We start from the raw sequence: 14,467 nt of genomic DNA, 5'->3' as shown, positions 1-14,467 counted from the left end.
CAATAATACATTGGTCCAACAGGAGCTCATTTATAAAGGGTCACTCGGGTAAGAAAAAGCAGTACAGAACTATAAACCAAATCTCCACATTCTTTCTACATCATTAAAAGAGGCCATTAAAACATGTCTCCTTGCCGGGCACCGTGGTTCACACCTGTAATTCCAGCAGGCGTGAGCCAACACGCCAGGCAAGGAGACATGTTTTTTTGTTTTCTTTTCAGACTGAGTCTTGCTCTGTCACCCAGGCTAGAGTGCAGTAGTGCAATATCAGCTCACTGCAACCTCCGCCTCCCGGGTTCAAGCAATTCTCCTGCCTCAGCCTCCTAAGTAGCTGGGATTACAGGCACTTGCCACCACACCCGGCTAATTTTTGTATTTTTAGTAGAGATGGGGTTTCACCATGTTGGTCACGCTGGTCTCGAACTCCTGACCTCATGATCCACCTGCCTCAGCCTCCCAAAGTGCTGGGATTACAGGTGTGAGCCACCGCGCCCAGCTGGAGACATGTTTTAACGTGAGACATGTTTTTGGAGGCTGAGGCGGGCAGATCGCTTGAGCTCAGGAGTTTGAAACCAGCCTGAAGGCAGCATGGTGAAACCCCATCTACAAAAAATACGAAAATTAACCAGGCATGGTGTTTTTTTGTGCCTGCAGTTCCAGCTATTCAGGAGGCTAAGATGAGAGGACTGCTTGAGCCGGGGAGGTTGAGGCTGCAGTGAGCCATGATCATGCCACTGCACTCCAGCCTGGACAAGAGAATGAAATCTTGTTCAAAAAACAAAAACTAAAACATGTCTCTTTATCACTAAATCTACACCCAGCCGTCAAAGAGGAAATATGTATCCCATTAACAAATAATTACTAAATATCTACTATGTTCCTAACACCATGTCCCATTAACAAACAATTACTAAATATCTACTATGTTCCTAATACCAGTCTAGGCACTAGAAATATACCAATAAGCAAGAACAAGACAATCCGTACCTTCACAGAACTTAAATTGTAATGGAGGGGAATGTCAAACCACTTATTAAATTAGATAATATATATAAAGCATTCAGAATAGTGACTGGCATATAGTAAATGTTCAATAAATATCTGATTCGCTATAAATATTACCTCTAAGTTTCTGGGTCATCAGCCTTATGCAGACTAAAAAGTAAGCCTTCCTATTCACCCAGCTAAAAACCAAGAGATTCTCTAGATGGTTTTGTACTGAATGTCCTTACTTTTGATCAGCAGGCCATCCTTTAGAGAACTGTCTCCCTCCCACAATCTTGATCTTGTAGACCTACACAGAAGCACACAGGTCCAGCTGGATTTCCTTACTCAGGAATTGGAATTACAGGAGAGACAGGAAATGAGAACCACCCAGAAGTCCAGGGATTCACATGGCTGAGCTCCACATGGACCCATTTCTGCCAGCACCACTTGGCTCCTATCCCTCTTGAGGCCTGGCTGTTCAGATCCTAATTCACTTATTCCAATAAACCTCTTTCTCTTGCTGAAAATAGCCAGAATTGTGTTGCTTACAAAGAATCCTACCTGATACAGTTGTGTGAAATAAGATCATTCTACAAAAAGTAGTGTTTACAACCAAATACAACTGCCAAAACTCATTAAACTGTACCTTTAAAATGAGTGAATTTTACTATTTGCGAAGTATACCTCAATGACACTGGGTGGGGAAAGCATTTTATTTAAAAGTGTAAACAGCACACTTATTCTGAATAATAAAATATTTTTAGGTTATTTCCACGTACATTAATTTCATTATGCTTTATGACTAAAAAGCTTATATGGTTATCCCTCCATAGCTGCAGGGGATTGGTTCTAAGATTCCAGCAGATCAAGTCCCTTATATACAATGGTGTAGTACAATACCTAATGCAATGTAATTGATAGGTAAATAGTTGTTTACTGTATTTTTTATAGGAGTCTCGCTCTGTCGCCCAGGCTGGAGTGCAGTGGCCGGATATCAGCTCACCGCAAGCTCCGCCTCCCAGGTTCACACCATTCTCCTGCCTCAGCTTCCCGAGTAGCTGGGACTACAGGCGTCCGCCACCTTGCCAGGCTAGTTTTTTGTATTTTTTAGTAGAGACGGGGTTTCACCGTGTTAGCCAGGATGGTCTTGATCTCCTGACCTCGTGATCCACCGTCTCGGCCTCCCAAAGTGCTGGGATTACAGGCTTGAGCCACCGCGCCCAGCCTGTATTGTCATTTTTTATTTAATTAAAAAAAAATTTTTTTTTTGAGACAGAGTCTCGCTCTGTTGCCCAGACTGGGGTGCAGTGGCAGGATCTTGGCTCACTGCAACCTCTGCCCCGCCGGGCTCAAGCTATTCTCTTGCCCCAGCTTCCCAAGTATCTGGAATTACAGGCTCCTGCCACCATGCCTGGCTAATTTTTTTTTTTTTTTTTTTTTTTTTTTTTTAAGTAGAGACGGGGTTTCACCATGTTGGTCAGGCTGGTTTCAAGCTCCTGACTTCAAGTGATCCAGCCATCTCGGCCTCCCAAAGTGCTGAGATTATAGGCGTGAACCACCATGCCCAGCCAATTTTTTAAAAAATATTTTTGATTTGAGATTGGTTGAGTCCAAGGATGTGAAACCACAGATACAGAAGGTTGCCTATATGAAGAGAAAACACTTAATATGGCCCATTTTAATATAGTCCCAGTTAAAATCAAGTTGTAGTAACTGCAACAATTCTAGAATGAGAAGTATGTCAATATCTAAAAACTATATCTTCCTTACTAGTGGAATAAAGCTCACAACATACATAATGATCATACCTTGCTTTCTCGTTTATTGATAGCACCCTACAGTACTTTGATTAATTATTTGTTTTGCTTACATTTCAACTCTCTACTTAGTCTTACTCTGCAAGCAGACTATATCACAGCAGGAAACCCCTTCAAAATGAAAACCTCTTCAAGCTCCACGAAAGACTGAAATCAGGACAGTCACACTTGCTCATGTTTTACATGACATGAATTTAAGACATGCCTCACTTGGTCACACCATGCTCTATTCATTGAGGAATCCTTATGACAGGGGCTCCTCGGAATACCTAAGAACATGATTGTCCTACTTGCCACGAATCTAAAAGGCCACCCTTGATCTCACAAATCCACACTGAATCTGTTACCTATTAGTACACCCTAATCACTTTTAAGATGTTTTATATTTTAAGGTTAGTGAAAGATTAAATAATGAAAAAGGAAGACTTGGGCCAGGCACGGTGGCTCACGCCTTTAATTCCAGCACTTTGGGAAGCCAACGCAGGCAGATCACTTGAGGCCAGGAGTTCAAGATCAGCCTGGCCAACATGGTGAAACCCCGTCTCTACTAAAATTACAAAAATTAGCCGGGCGTGGTGGCACGTGCCTGTAATCCCAGCTACCCAGGAGGCCGAGGCAGGATAATTGCTGGAACCAGGGAGGCAGAGGCTGCAGTGAGACAAGACCATGCCACTGCACTCCAGCCTGGGCAACAGAGCAAGACTCCGTCTCAAAAAAAAAAAAAAGACTTTAAACACTTAAGTTGCATGTGTATAGATTTATGATAAACCCCACATGTATTTACTATCACTTTCTTATTTGCAAATACTCAACTCACTGTAATTTTGAAAACATTACAGCCAGGCTCAGTGGCTCGTGCCTGTAATCGCAGCACTCTGGGAGGCTGAGGCAGGCGGATCATCTGAGGTCGGGAGTTCGAGACCAGACTGGCCAACATGGTGAAACCCTGTTTCTACTAAAAATTCAAAAATTAGCTGGGCGTGGTGGTGCGTGCCTGTAATCCCAGCTACTCAGGAAACTGAGACAGGAGAATCACTTGAACCCGGGAGGCAGAGGTTGCAGTGAGTCAAGATCATGCCACTGTATTCCAGCCTGGGCGACAGATTGAGACTCTGTCTCAAAAAAAAAAAAGAAAAAGAAAAGAAAACATTACAAAAACTCAAATTTCTGCTCTCAGAACTTTCAGATTTAGACACTTTATAACAGCAACGCTTTTACCTACCAAGTTCCACTACGAAATCTAAAACTGTCACCCCCTTCTCCATCAAGCTTTTAGTGGAGCTTTCAAATCGATTTCCTAAAGCATCCTACTGCACGGCCTCCGGTAGCCAGCCTAGGTAGGTACCACACATAGCCAACCAGCACTGAAATCAATAAAATACATCTAAACTAAAGCCTAATTTTGCAACATTAATAGTCCAGCTTCCTGGCCTCTTTTCTTCAACTTAAATTTTAATTACCTCACGGTTCCCATTTCTACAATAGGACCCAAAATATTTACAGAATGAAAATCAGAAAAGCCCCAGCGTTCACCTACCCAACATTTGGCAATCCAACAATACCAATTTTCAGTGAGGTTCCAAATCTTCCAATGATTGGGGGTGGTTTAATTCCATCACCTCCCTTTTTAGGGGGCATCTGAAATACCAAAGCAAACATATGAACAAAACTTTTTACTATCCACATGGACCCAAAACACATGTCATCATATAAAATACATTATTGAATTAAGATTAAGAACAAAACATACTTTATATAGCGATCCAAAACTAACAAAGAGCTAAATCCTTTTTTTAGCAAAAATTTTTAAAAAGTTCTGTAAACCTATCTGTTGTCAAAAAAGTCGCTATTGAGAAGTCCCAGAAAGACTGATCTAAAATCAATATTTGTTGGGCCAGGCACAGTGGCTCAGGCGCTGTAATCCAGCACTTTGGGAGACAGAGGTGGACAGATTGCTTGAGACCGGGAGTCGAGACCAGCCTGGCCAACACGGAGAAACCCCGTCTCTACTAAAAAAAAATACAAAAAATTAGCTGGCCGTGGGGGCGCGTGCCTGTAATTCCAGCTACTCGGGAGGCTGAAGCTAGAGAACTGCTTGAACCCGAGAGGCGGAGGTTGCACTGCGCGGAGATCACGCCCCTGGGCTCTGCCTGAGCGACAAAGCGAGGCCCTGTTTCAAATAAATAAATAAAATCTTTGTGGCACCAGGAATCAAAGATAAACTAAGAGTTTAGCTACCAATCTTCCATCCAGACTGCTCACAAAACACTTTATTTCTTAACCTGATACATGGTTATATGAATGAAAGCATTTGGAAGCACGTACATAGATGAGAGTCAAAGAAAATTCCATCTGGAACCACCAGCAACCAAGTCACCCTTCACACAAAACCATTCCTCTATAATCTGGAATCTTATCCTTCCCATTTGCCCACAATCCCCATTTTCACATAGATGAACACCCACCAGATACTGGGGTCCTTCCACCAAGTCCCTGCCACCTTTGGCACTGAAGGTACGGCTCATCAGTCCTCATAAGCAACCTCCATAATCTACACTATGGTTACTATTTCTAATCGTAAATTAATCGATGGAACTTTTTATTTACAAGTAGAAACTTTCTCTGTCCCTTACTAGTTCTGTCTCCAAATCATGCGTGCAGAATTAGTCCCACTCTTGTACTGCAAAGTGAAATCACAAGGACCGCTAAGCTCACGTCTCAGAAGCTGGGAACTAAAACTGTCCCTCTATTCTGGCTGAGAGTTGTATCTCCTAGGACCACGCTGAGGCCAAGCCCTCGTAGTAGTATTCCAGCCTCTGATCCCTGACCCCGAGCGCCAGGAATTTCCCTTCTCAGCGTCCTGACACCTGTTCCTGGCCAACCCCCAGGCCTCCAAAGAACAGACACATGAACAGCGCCTGTCGGGTCCTCTGGCCTACCGAGGGGTGGCCGGCAGCCCACCCAAAGTGGGCCCCACCCCCATCCTCCTCTCCGGACGGGGTCACCGGGCGTCCCGGCCTCGGGAGAAGGCTTTCCCCAGGGTTTTCCCGCGTGAGGTTAGGCCGATCTCCCGACTCGCGGCCTAGTACGACAGCGCCTCATTCATCCACACACCCCCACGCCACCCGCTGCCCTGGCCCCATCTTGGCCACTGGGCCCGGGCCTCGCGCCAGCCTCAGGGCAATGAGCCCGGGCACCGAAGACCTGGCAGAGATCGCGCCCCCGGGCTCCCTGAGGGCCTCACCGTGCTCGGCCTGGGCGATGACACGGGGTCCCAGCGGCAGCTAGAGAAAGGTCCTGCCGGCAGCCGGAGGCGGGGAGGAAGGAGGAGAGAACGCAGGCCCGGCCCATCCGCCGAGCGGCACGCACGACGGCGGCGGCAGCGGCGGAACGGGCGGGCCGGGCGCCGAGCGGCACCTGCGCGCAGGCCATGGGCCCCGCCTCTCCCCGTTTTGCCCGCGCGCCCCGCCCATTGGCCCGACAGGCCGGGGAGGCGGGAGCAGGGCCGGAGGAGCCCAGGGTGGGAGGAGCCTCGCGACTGACGCGAGGGCTGGAGAGGGGCAAGTCGCTGACCAGGCCATTCCCGGGAGCTCTAGTCTTCCGCTTTAGCACATGGGCTTCTCGGTTCTAGGTCTCCGCTTCCGCCCGGCTGCGCGGCCTGGGTTGCCTGCTCATGTTCACTCGCGGGCCTGCAGCCCCGCGCTTCCCCAGCTGGACTGCGAAGCGCCTTGGGCCCTGACTTCCCTCCGGGAGATCCGGGGCGCCTGAAGTCAGGCAAACAGCCACACCAGCCCCGGGGACCGCTTGGCCGCTAGCCTATCTCCCTTTTCCTATAACTTTATTCGCTCAGTCCGTGCGGAGATAAGCTGTTAACTAAACGTTCTTGAAGGAAAAGGGGCTAAGGGAAACTTTAGTCTAAGGATTTCTTCCTCGCCTTATAGTTAAAGCGTCGCACACAGGTACTGGATCACAGAATGCTTTTAATTGAGCCAATTTCCTCCCTTTTCCTCTTGGTGGTTGAGAGCAGGTGCCTTTGAAATTGGGGGATTTCCAATCTGGATTCCGCCACTCATTGACTGTGTGACCCTAGACAAATTAACTTCGCTGTACTTCAGTTTCGTTCTGGATAAAATGAGGCTATTGAGACCACCTTATGAGGTTATTCGTGTGAGGATAAAATGAGACAATGCGTGTTGAGCTCGTAACAACAGTACCCAGCACATACAGAAAAGGCTTGTGAATAGTCTCTGTTGTTAATATTAGGATTTCATCCCATCTCACCCACACCATGTCAACACCATGAGAGCCACTGGAGAAGGAATTCTTTCATTTAGGTCCTGGCCTTCAGATGCCATTCAGGTTTTGTTGTAATGAATATAATACCTGTCCAAAAATTGTGACACTAGAAGCTCCTTTTAAAGGGATTAGTTGCTATTAATATTAAAGGATATAAACTGGTTGCTATCCTCATGTTACAAGTGAGGGAACAATATCAGAAAGGTTGATTAATTTGGATGAAGTCACACAGCTAGCACATGGCAGCAGCATATTTCAAACCCCAATCTAACTGAAAATCTGGCCGTAATCCCAGCATTTTGGGAGGCCAAGATAGGAGGACCAGTTGAGCCTAGGAGTTGGAGAACAACCTGGACAACGTGGTGAGACACCATCTCTACCAATAAAAACAAAAAAAAATTAGCTGGGATTGGTGGCACATACCTGTAGTCCCAGCTTCTCAGGAGGCTGAGGTGAGAGGATGGCTTGAGCCTGAGAGCTCAAGGCTGCAGTGAGCTATGATCACCTGTATCAGATGTTTTTCTCTCTCTACACTAAGGTGAGAGGTGAGAGCATAATGAGCCTGAGAGCTCTCCAGCCTAAGCAACAGAGCAAGACTCCATCTCAAAAAAAAAAGCTCAAGAATCCCAGAGAGCCCTCTCTGCCCAGCAACCAGCCACTCCAATACTGATTGAAGATGTTCCCCAGTCATGGAGTACTAGAATCATCTTCAACGTATCACTGTCTTTTGGCCAAATCTAGCTACTTCTTCAATATCAGTATCTCTCAGATCTATCCATTTCCTTAAATTTACACTATCAAGTTCTTAATCACTTGTTTCTCTATAACTACATCTTTCTTACCTGCACTTTTAACCACCTTTAAAGTGCCTTGCCAAAACAGGTTACACAAATCTCAGGCAGAATTCAGGAGTGGCCAGCTGCTGCTGCCAACGCTTGCCTGATAATACAACTCCATTTCCAACTCAGTGTCACTGGAGGTAAATTTGTATTCATGAGAAAGAAGATCTGATTGGCCCAGTTCCCATAAAGTCCCAGGTCCCATCAGCCATGGCTAGGTGGATAAGGGTCACATAGTCAAAACAGCTGTATGAGTGACCTTGCCCTACCTACCAACGAAACACATGTTCTCAGAAAAGACCCTAGTGGGTATCTACTATTCTACAATGCTAAAGGAAGACTCAGTGAAACAAACAGGATATTATAATTAACACTGGCCGGGCACGGTGGCTCACGCCTGTAATCCCAGCACTTTGAGAGGCTAAGGTGGGCGGATCACCTGAGGTCAGGAGTTTGAGACCAGCCTGACCAACATGGAGAAACCCCGTCTCTACTAAAAATACAAAATTAGCCAGGCATGGTGGCGTATACCACCTTCCCAGCTACTCAGGAAAGCTGAGACAGGAGAATCGCTTGAACCCAGGAGGCGGACATTGCGGTGAACTGAGATTGCGCCATTGCACTCCAGCCTGGGCAACAAGAACAAAACTCTGTCTCAAAAAAAACAAAAAACAAACAAACAAAAATAGTTAACACTAATGCCAAGCCTTAAAAAAGGGCCTTTAAACAGAGGAAAGTATGTTTTTGAGCCTTTGCACGAAGGGAAGTCTATTTAGTACCCGTTGGGCTAAATGATTAAGTTAAACCTAGAGGAAAGAATCAGATGTATTCTAGAATGAAAATTGAGCAAAAGATTTCAGTCAGAGGGGAAATGAGAATAGACCATCAGGTCATGTCAATAGAAGGTTGCTACTATGGAAAGATCAATGGAATGAAAAAAAGTAGACAGAGCCCATGTTTTCACTCTTTGCTATCATTAGCCTCTCTGGATTTTTCTTTCCTTCCCAGGCTCAGCCAATGACCAGGGATCAAGTGAGTTGACCTAAGGTCACAAAGGAACTAGAGAATGGTTTGGGGTCAGTAATTTATCCCCAAATACAGAGTAGCTCCGCTGGAAATTCAAAGGTTTATTGATCCTGTACAGAAAGCTAAGCAACAGGAGACAGAAAGAGTACACAAAGAGAGAGGATGAGAAGGAAAAGAGGAAAATAGCAGCAACATGTTCACCATGTGCTAGCAAGGCCTGACTACACCTGTTGGCCAGCCCTGTCCACATCTGTGAGGGGGCATAACAGAAAACAGAATAAGAGTAATAACTACACTAAAAGGGAAGTTGAGTCCTGATAATAACTTTAGGAGGGGAAGGGGACATGTTGCACAAAAATAATTATCCTATATAGGTAGTTAACTTAAATCACATTTTTATCTATTACCTGTATCAGATGTTTTTCTTGGTCTACACTAATCTTACTATCATATCCAGAATTCAGACAAAGGACTGGGATAGTCCCATATGCTTAGAATATCCTACTCTGAACATTTTTGTTATTGTCATTTATATAAAATTATGTTTTTGAACACCTACTCCATCCCAGGCATTGCTGTAGGCCTTAGAGTAGTGAAGAATAAGATAAATACGATCGGCCGGGCATGGTGGCTCAGGCCTGTAATCCCAGCACTTTGAAAGGCTGAGGTGGGTGGATCACAAGGTCAGGAGATCGAGACCATCCTGGCTAACACGGTGAAACCCCATCTCTACTAAAAATACAAAAAATTAGCTGGGCGTGGTGGCGGGCACCTGTAGTCCCAGCTACCCAGGAGGCTGAGGCAGGAGAATGGCATGAACCAGGGAGGCAGAGCTTGCAGTGAGCCAAGATCTCGCCACTGCACTCCAGCCTGGGTGACAGAGTGAGACTCCGTTTCAAAAAAAAAAAAAATATATATATATATATATGTATATATATATATACACATATCCTTGCCCTGAAGAAACTAGCAACCTAGTGGAGCAAACAAATAGGTGACTACATAAATAATTATATAACAAGCTGGTAAAATACATAGAAGGATACCTAAATACATTAACTACAGTTTGAAAGTTTAAAATAAACCATCTTGGTTTTCACTTACCTTCACAACTTCTGATATTATGTACAAGGCAGTGCCTAATCATCATCCCTTTCCTTTTCCATCACCAGCAATAGTCAAACCTTATTAGGCATCAGCAAAGAAACAGATTTTCCATTTTCTTTCTTTCTTTTTTTTCTTTTTTCTTTTTTTTTTTTTTTTTTTTTTTTTTTTTGAGACAGGGTCTTGCTCTGTTGCCCAGGCTGGAGTGCAGTGGCCAGATCACAGCTCAGTGCAGTCTCGACCTCCTGGACTCAAGCAATCCTCCTACCTCAGCCTCCCAAGTAGCTGGGACTACAGGTGTGCACCACCATGCCAGGCCACTTTTTTTGTATTTTTTGTAGAGGCAAGGTTTCGCCATGGCACCCAGGCTAGTCTCGAACTCCTAGAGTCAAACAAGCCACCCTCCTAAGCCTCCCAAAGTGCTGGGATTACAGACATGAGCCACCGTGCCCAGCCCAGATTTTCCATTGTCATTCTTACGCTTGACAGAGTCTATTTTCTGAGTTATTGAAATTGGACTATAAGTTACCGTTGAAGCAAAACACAAGTAATCAATTGCTTCTATTCTAGAATTGCTCATAGTATTTGAAAGAATGCTGATTAAAAGAGTCTTGTATCCTAGAAACTGCTGGAGTTTTGTTTTGTAATATCTATTGTAATTCATGAATAAAAATTTAGGAATTGTTTTGTTCTCGTTGTTAAGATTCAATGTCTCCCTATGTTGCCCAGGCTGGAATGGAGTGGTTGTTCACAGAAGTGCAGTGGCTATTCACCAAGGGCTGTTCATAGCACACTGCAGCCTTGACCTCCTGGGCTTAAGAGATCCCTCCACCTCAGCCTCCCAAGTAGCTGGGACTACAGGTGCATACCACCACACCCAGCTAATTTATTTTTCTTTGGTAGAGACAGGGTCTCAGTATGTTGCTCAGTCTAGATTCGAAGTCCTAGGTTCAAGCAATCCTCCCTCCTCAGCCTCCAGAAGTGCTGGAATTACAGGCATGAGCCACCATGACCAGCCTCAATTTAGGAATTCTTAAAAGAAAACTATACATATTATTTTCTCAGAGGCAACATAAAAAGACATATCCTAATCCAGAAAAGTAAATATATTATCATTGTAATAGCTAGCTAATACTTTGAGATACAAATAACAGAAGTTTTGATTCAATGAAAATGTATCATATATAACAGAAAGTACAGAGTGGGAGAACAAGGCTCATAGAGTCAACAGCTCAACACTATTTTCAAGGAGAATAATTCTTTCCATGTAATGTCTCTGTCTTCCTTGGGCTTCCCTGGTTTTATTCTTAAGTTAACAGCAAGCTGACTATGATAGCAGTTCTAGGCAACATAACCAGAATGACAATATTGGGGTAGAGTGGGACCATCTCTTTCAGTAGCTCTCTTTCAGTATGGGAAACATGTTTCAGATCTCTCCAGATAACTTCTTCTGTTTCACTGGGCAAAACTGGGTCTCATGCCTGTACCTGAACCAGACACTGGCAGGGAAAATGGACTTACCCTTAGACCATTTAGTCCATCCTTGGGGCTAGAGGAGAAGTCAACTTCCTCTGAGGCACATGACTGTGTGAAGTACGGATAGATATCTGAGCAAAAGCAGGATTTTATAAGAAAAGGACACCAGCAATATTCACTTCCTGAACCATTTTTTTAAGATAACACATTGAGCAGAGTATGGTAATTCTGGAAAATATCAGTGGCATTGGTGGTCATCTGATATGATATGTACAAATTGTAATATAATAAACATTGGCACACCTAGATCACTGAGAAAACACTGAAGAAAACTGATCATCTTCTAACAACACTTAATGGTGTTATAAAATGACAGCATGTGAAAACAATATGTTTACTAACCTTTACAAGATACTAAAAATTCCCATCATGGAAGTGGAAGGTTACTTACCAAAATGTGTCCCAATTGTCACATCAATTGAGCTGGAAATTGAGGAATCGTGTGCATGGGCCTAGGTCACCAAATTCATGGCCTCTCAACATCAGTTCAGCTTAATGTATCATTTTCATTACAGTTTTGAACCTGTGTTGTTCAGTTCAAAGAATATTTGTACTACTCAGAATAGGCTAGATAGCAATATAATAGCAGACAACTCCAGAATTTGAGGGGCTTACCATAATAAAATTATTTTCTTCCATGAAGTCCACTGGAGATCTGCCAGCTGTCCATGAGTTGGCCCAGCACTTTTCAGGATGCTTCCATCTCAAAACCCTTCCATATCGAAGTGCTGTTACCCCAATGTAACATGTCATCGGCCAAGTTAAGTCACATGGCCACATCTAATCTCAAGGGACTGGGAATCCTCCTTGTACCCAGAAGTAGAGGAAAATTAGATATTGATAAATATTAATAATGCCTAACCCAATATTCATTCAGAAATAGATTTGTGAAGCACATTCTTTCTAAATGAATGTGGTATTGTAATGCATATTGGGTATCCCTTATCCAAAATACTTGGGACCAGAAGTGTTTCAGATTTTAAATGTCTTTAAATTTTGCAATATTTGCGTATATGTAATGAGATGTCTTGGGGAGGGAACCCAACTCTAAACACAAAATTTATGTTTCAGGCTGGGGGCGGTGGCTCACACTTGTAATCCCAGCAACTCAGAAGGCTGAGTCAGGAGCATCACATGAGGCCAGGAGTTTGAGATCAGCCTGAGCTACATAGCAAGAACCCATGTCTACAAAAAAAAAAATTTAAAAATTAGCCAGGCATGGTGGTGCATGCCTGTAGTACCAGCTATTCTGGAGGCTGAGGCAGGAGGCTCACTTGAGCCCAGGAGTTCAAGACTGCAGTGAATTGTGATTGTATCACTGCACTCCAGCCTGGGCAACAGAGCAAGATCCTATCTCAAAAAACAAAAAAAAGTCCACAACACAAAGAAATGATAAATATTTGTGGTAATGGACATCCCAATTACCCTGATTTGATCCTCAGATATTGTATACATGTATCAACATGTGTACCCCATAAATATGCAGAATTATTATTATTATTATTATTATTTTTTGAGATGGAGTCTCGCTCTGTCACCCAGGCTAGAGCACAATGGTACGATCTTGGCTCACTGCAACCTCCACCTCCGAGGTTCAAGCAATTCTCCTGCCTCAGCCTCCCAAGTAAGCTGGGATCACAGGTACGTGCCACCACGCCCGGCTAATTTTTGCATTTTTAGCAGAAACGGGGTTTCACTAAACCAGGCCAGGTTGGTCTCAAACTCCTGACCTCAGGTGATCCGTCCACCTCAGCCTCCCAAAGTGCTGGGATTACAGGCCTGAGCCGCCGCACCTGGCCAAATACGCAGAATTATTATATGTCAGTTTTTTAAAGTTTCAGATTTGGAAACATTTTAGGTTTTCAGATTAGGATGCTCCGCCTATATATGAAATACTATAATCAGGCTGGACTTCTAAGATGATTCTTTTTTTTTTTTTTTTTTTGAGACGGAGTTTTGCTCTTGTTGCCCAGGCTGGAGCCAACAGCACAGTCTTGACTCACTGCCACCTTTGCCTCCCAGGTTCAAGCCATTCTCCTGCCTGAACCTCCCAAGTATCTGGGATTACAGGCATGTGCCACCACACCTAGCTAATTTTGTATTTTTAGTAGAGACGGGGTTTCACCATGTTGGCCAGACTAGTCTCAAGCTCTTGACCTCAGGTGATCCACCCATCTCGGCCTCCCAAACTGCTGGGTTTACAGGCGTGAGCCACTGCACCAGGTCCTAAGTTGACTCTTAGAAGTCATGACTTTGGTGGTACCTATCATCCCATAACCCCTTCACTCTAAGAAGCGTTCGTTTTCCTCATCAAACTGAGACTAAGCCTTCTTGCTTATAGCACATGAACCCTCCAGTTACAGTAGATTGAACTAGGGATGGATGAAAACCTGACCCAAGCTGTGCAAATTGAGATTCTCTTTCTCTCTAGAAGCTGAACTTGGAACATAGCAACAAATAATATCTGCTGCTTAAAGGGGAACATATAATCAGGTCTATGTCAGACAATTTGTTGACCGGTAGATACACTAAAGAAAGAGAAAACTGGTCGGGCGCTGTGGCTCACGCCTGTAATCCCAGCACTTTGGGAGGCCGAGGCAGGTGGATCACGAGGTCAGGAGATCGAGACCATCCTGGCTAACACGGTGAAACCCCATCTCTACTAAAAATACAAAAAATTAGCCAGGTGTGGTGGCGGGCGCCTGTAGTCACAGCTATTTGGGAGGCTGAGGCAGGAGAATGGTGTGAACCTGGGAGGCAGAGTTTGCAGTGAGCCGAGATCATGCCACTGCACTGCAGCCTGGGAGATGGAGCGAGACTCCGTCTCAAAAAAAAAAAAAGAAAGAGAAAACTAAAATATGC

At 44.4% G+C, this 14,467-nt stretch overlaps 2 protein-coding genes across 3 annotated transcripts in view; one reads left to right on the top strand and one right to left on the bottom strand.

Annotated features, from left to right (window-relative positions):
- Window positions 1-6,289, bottom strand: part of OLA1 (Obg like ATPase 1) — a 170,517-nt gene extending 164,228 nt beyond the window's left edge. The window contains exons 1-2 of one of the 2 annotated variants that reach the window (XM_050751794.1): window positions 6,049-6,289; window positions 4,342-4,442 (exon numbers count right to left, since the gene is read on the bottom strand). In XM_050751794.1, coding sequence (XP_050607751.1) covers window positions 4,342-4,442 — 101 coding nt within the window. In that variant the 5' untranslated portion in view covers window positions 6,049-6,289. The remainder of the gene's footprint in view (window positions 1-4,341; window positions 4,443-6,048) is intronic. The other variant, XM_050751793.1, reaches the window with a different exon arrangement.
- The window catches only part of SP9 (Sp9 transcription factor), a 921,284-nt gene that overhangs the window by 826,443 nt on the left and 80,374 nt on the right, over window positions 1-14,467 (top strand). The window lies entirely within an intron of this gene.

This window comes from Macaca thibetana, chromosome 12 (genome assembly GCF_024542745.1).
Source record: "Macaca thibetana thibetana isolate TM-01 chromosome 12, ASM2454274v1, whole genome shotgun sequence".
Classification (NCBI taxonomy): Eukaryota; Metazoa; Chordata; class Mammalia; order Primates; family Cercopithecidae; genus Macaca; species Macaca thibetana.
Note: the sequence above shows the minus strand (reverse complement) of the source record. Positions and strands in the feature narration are given on the sequence as shown.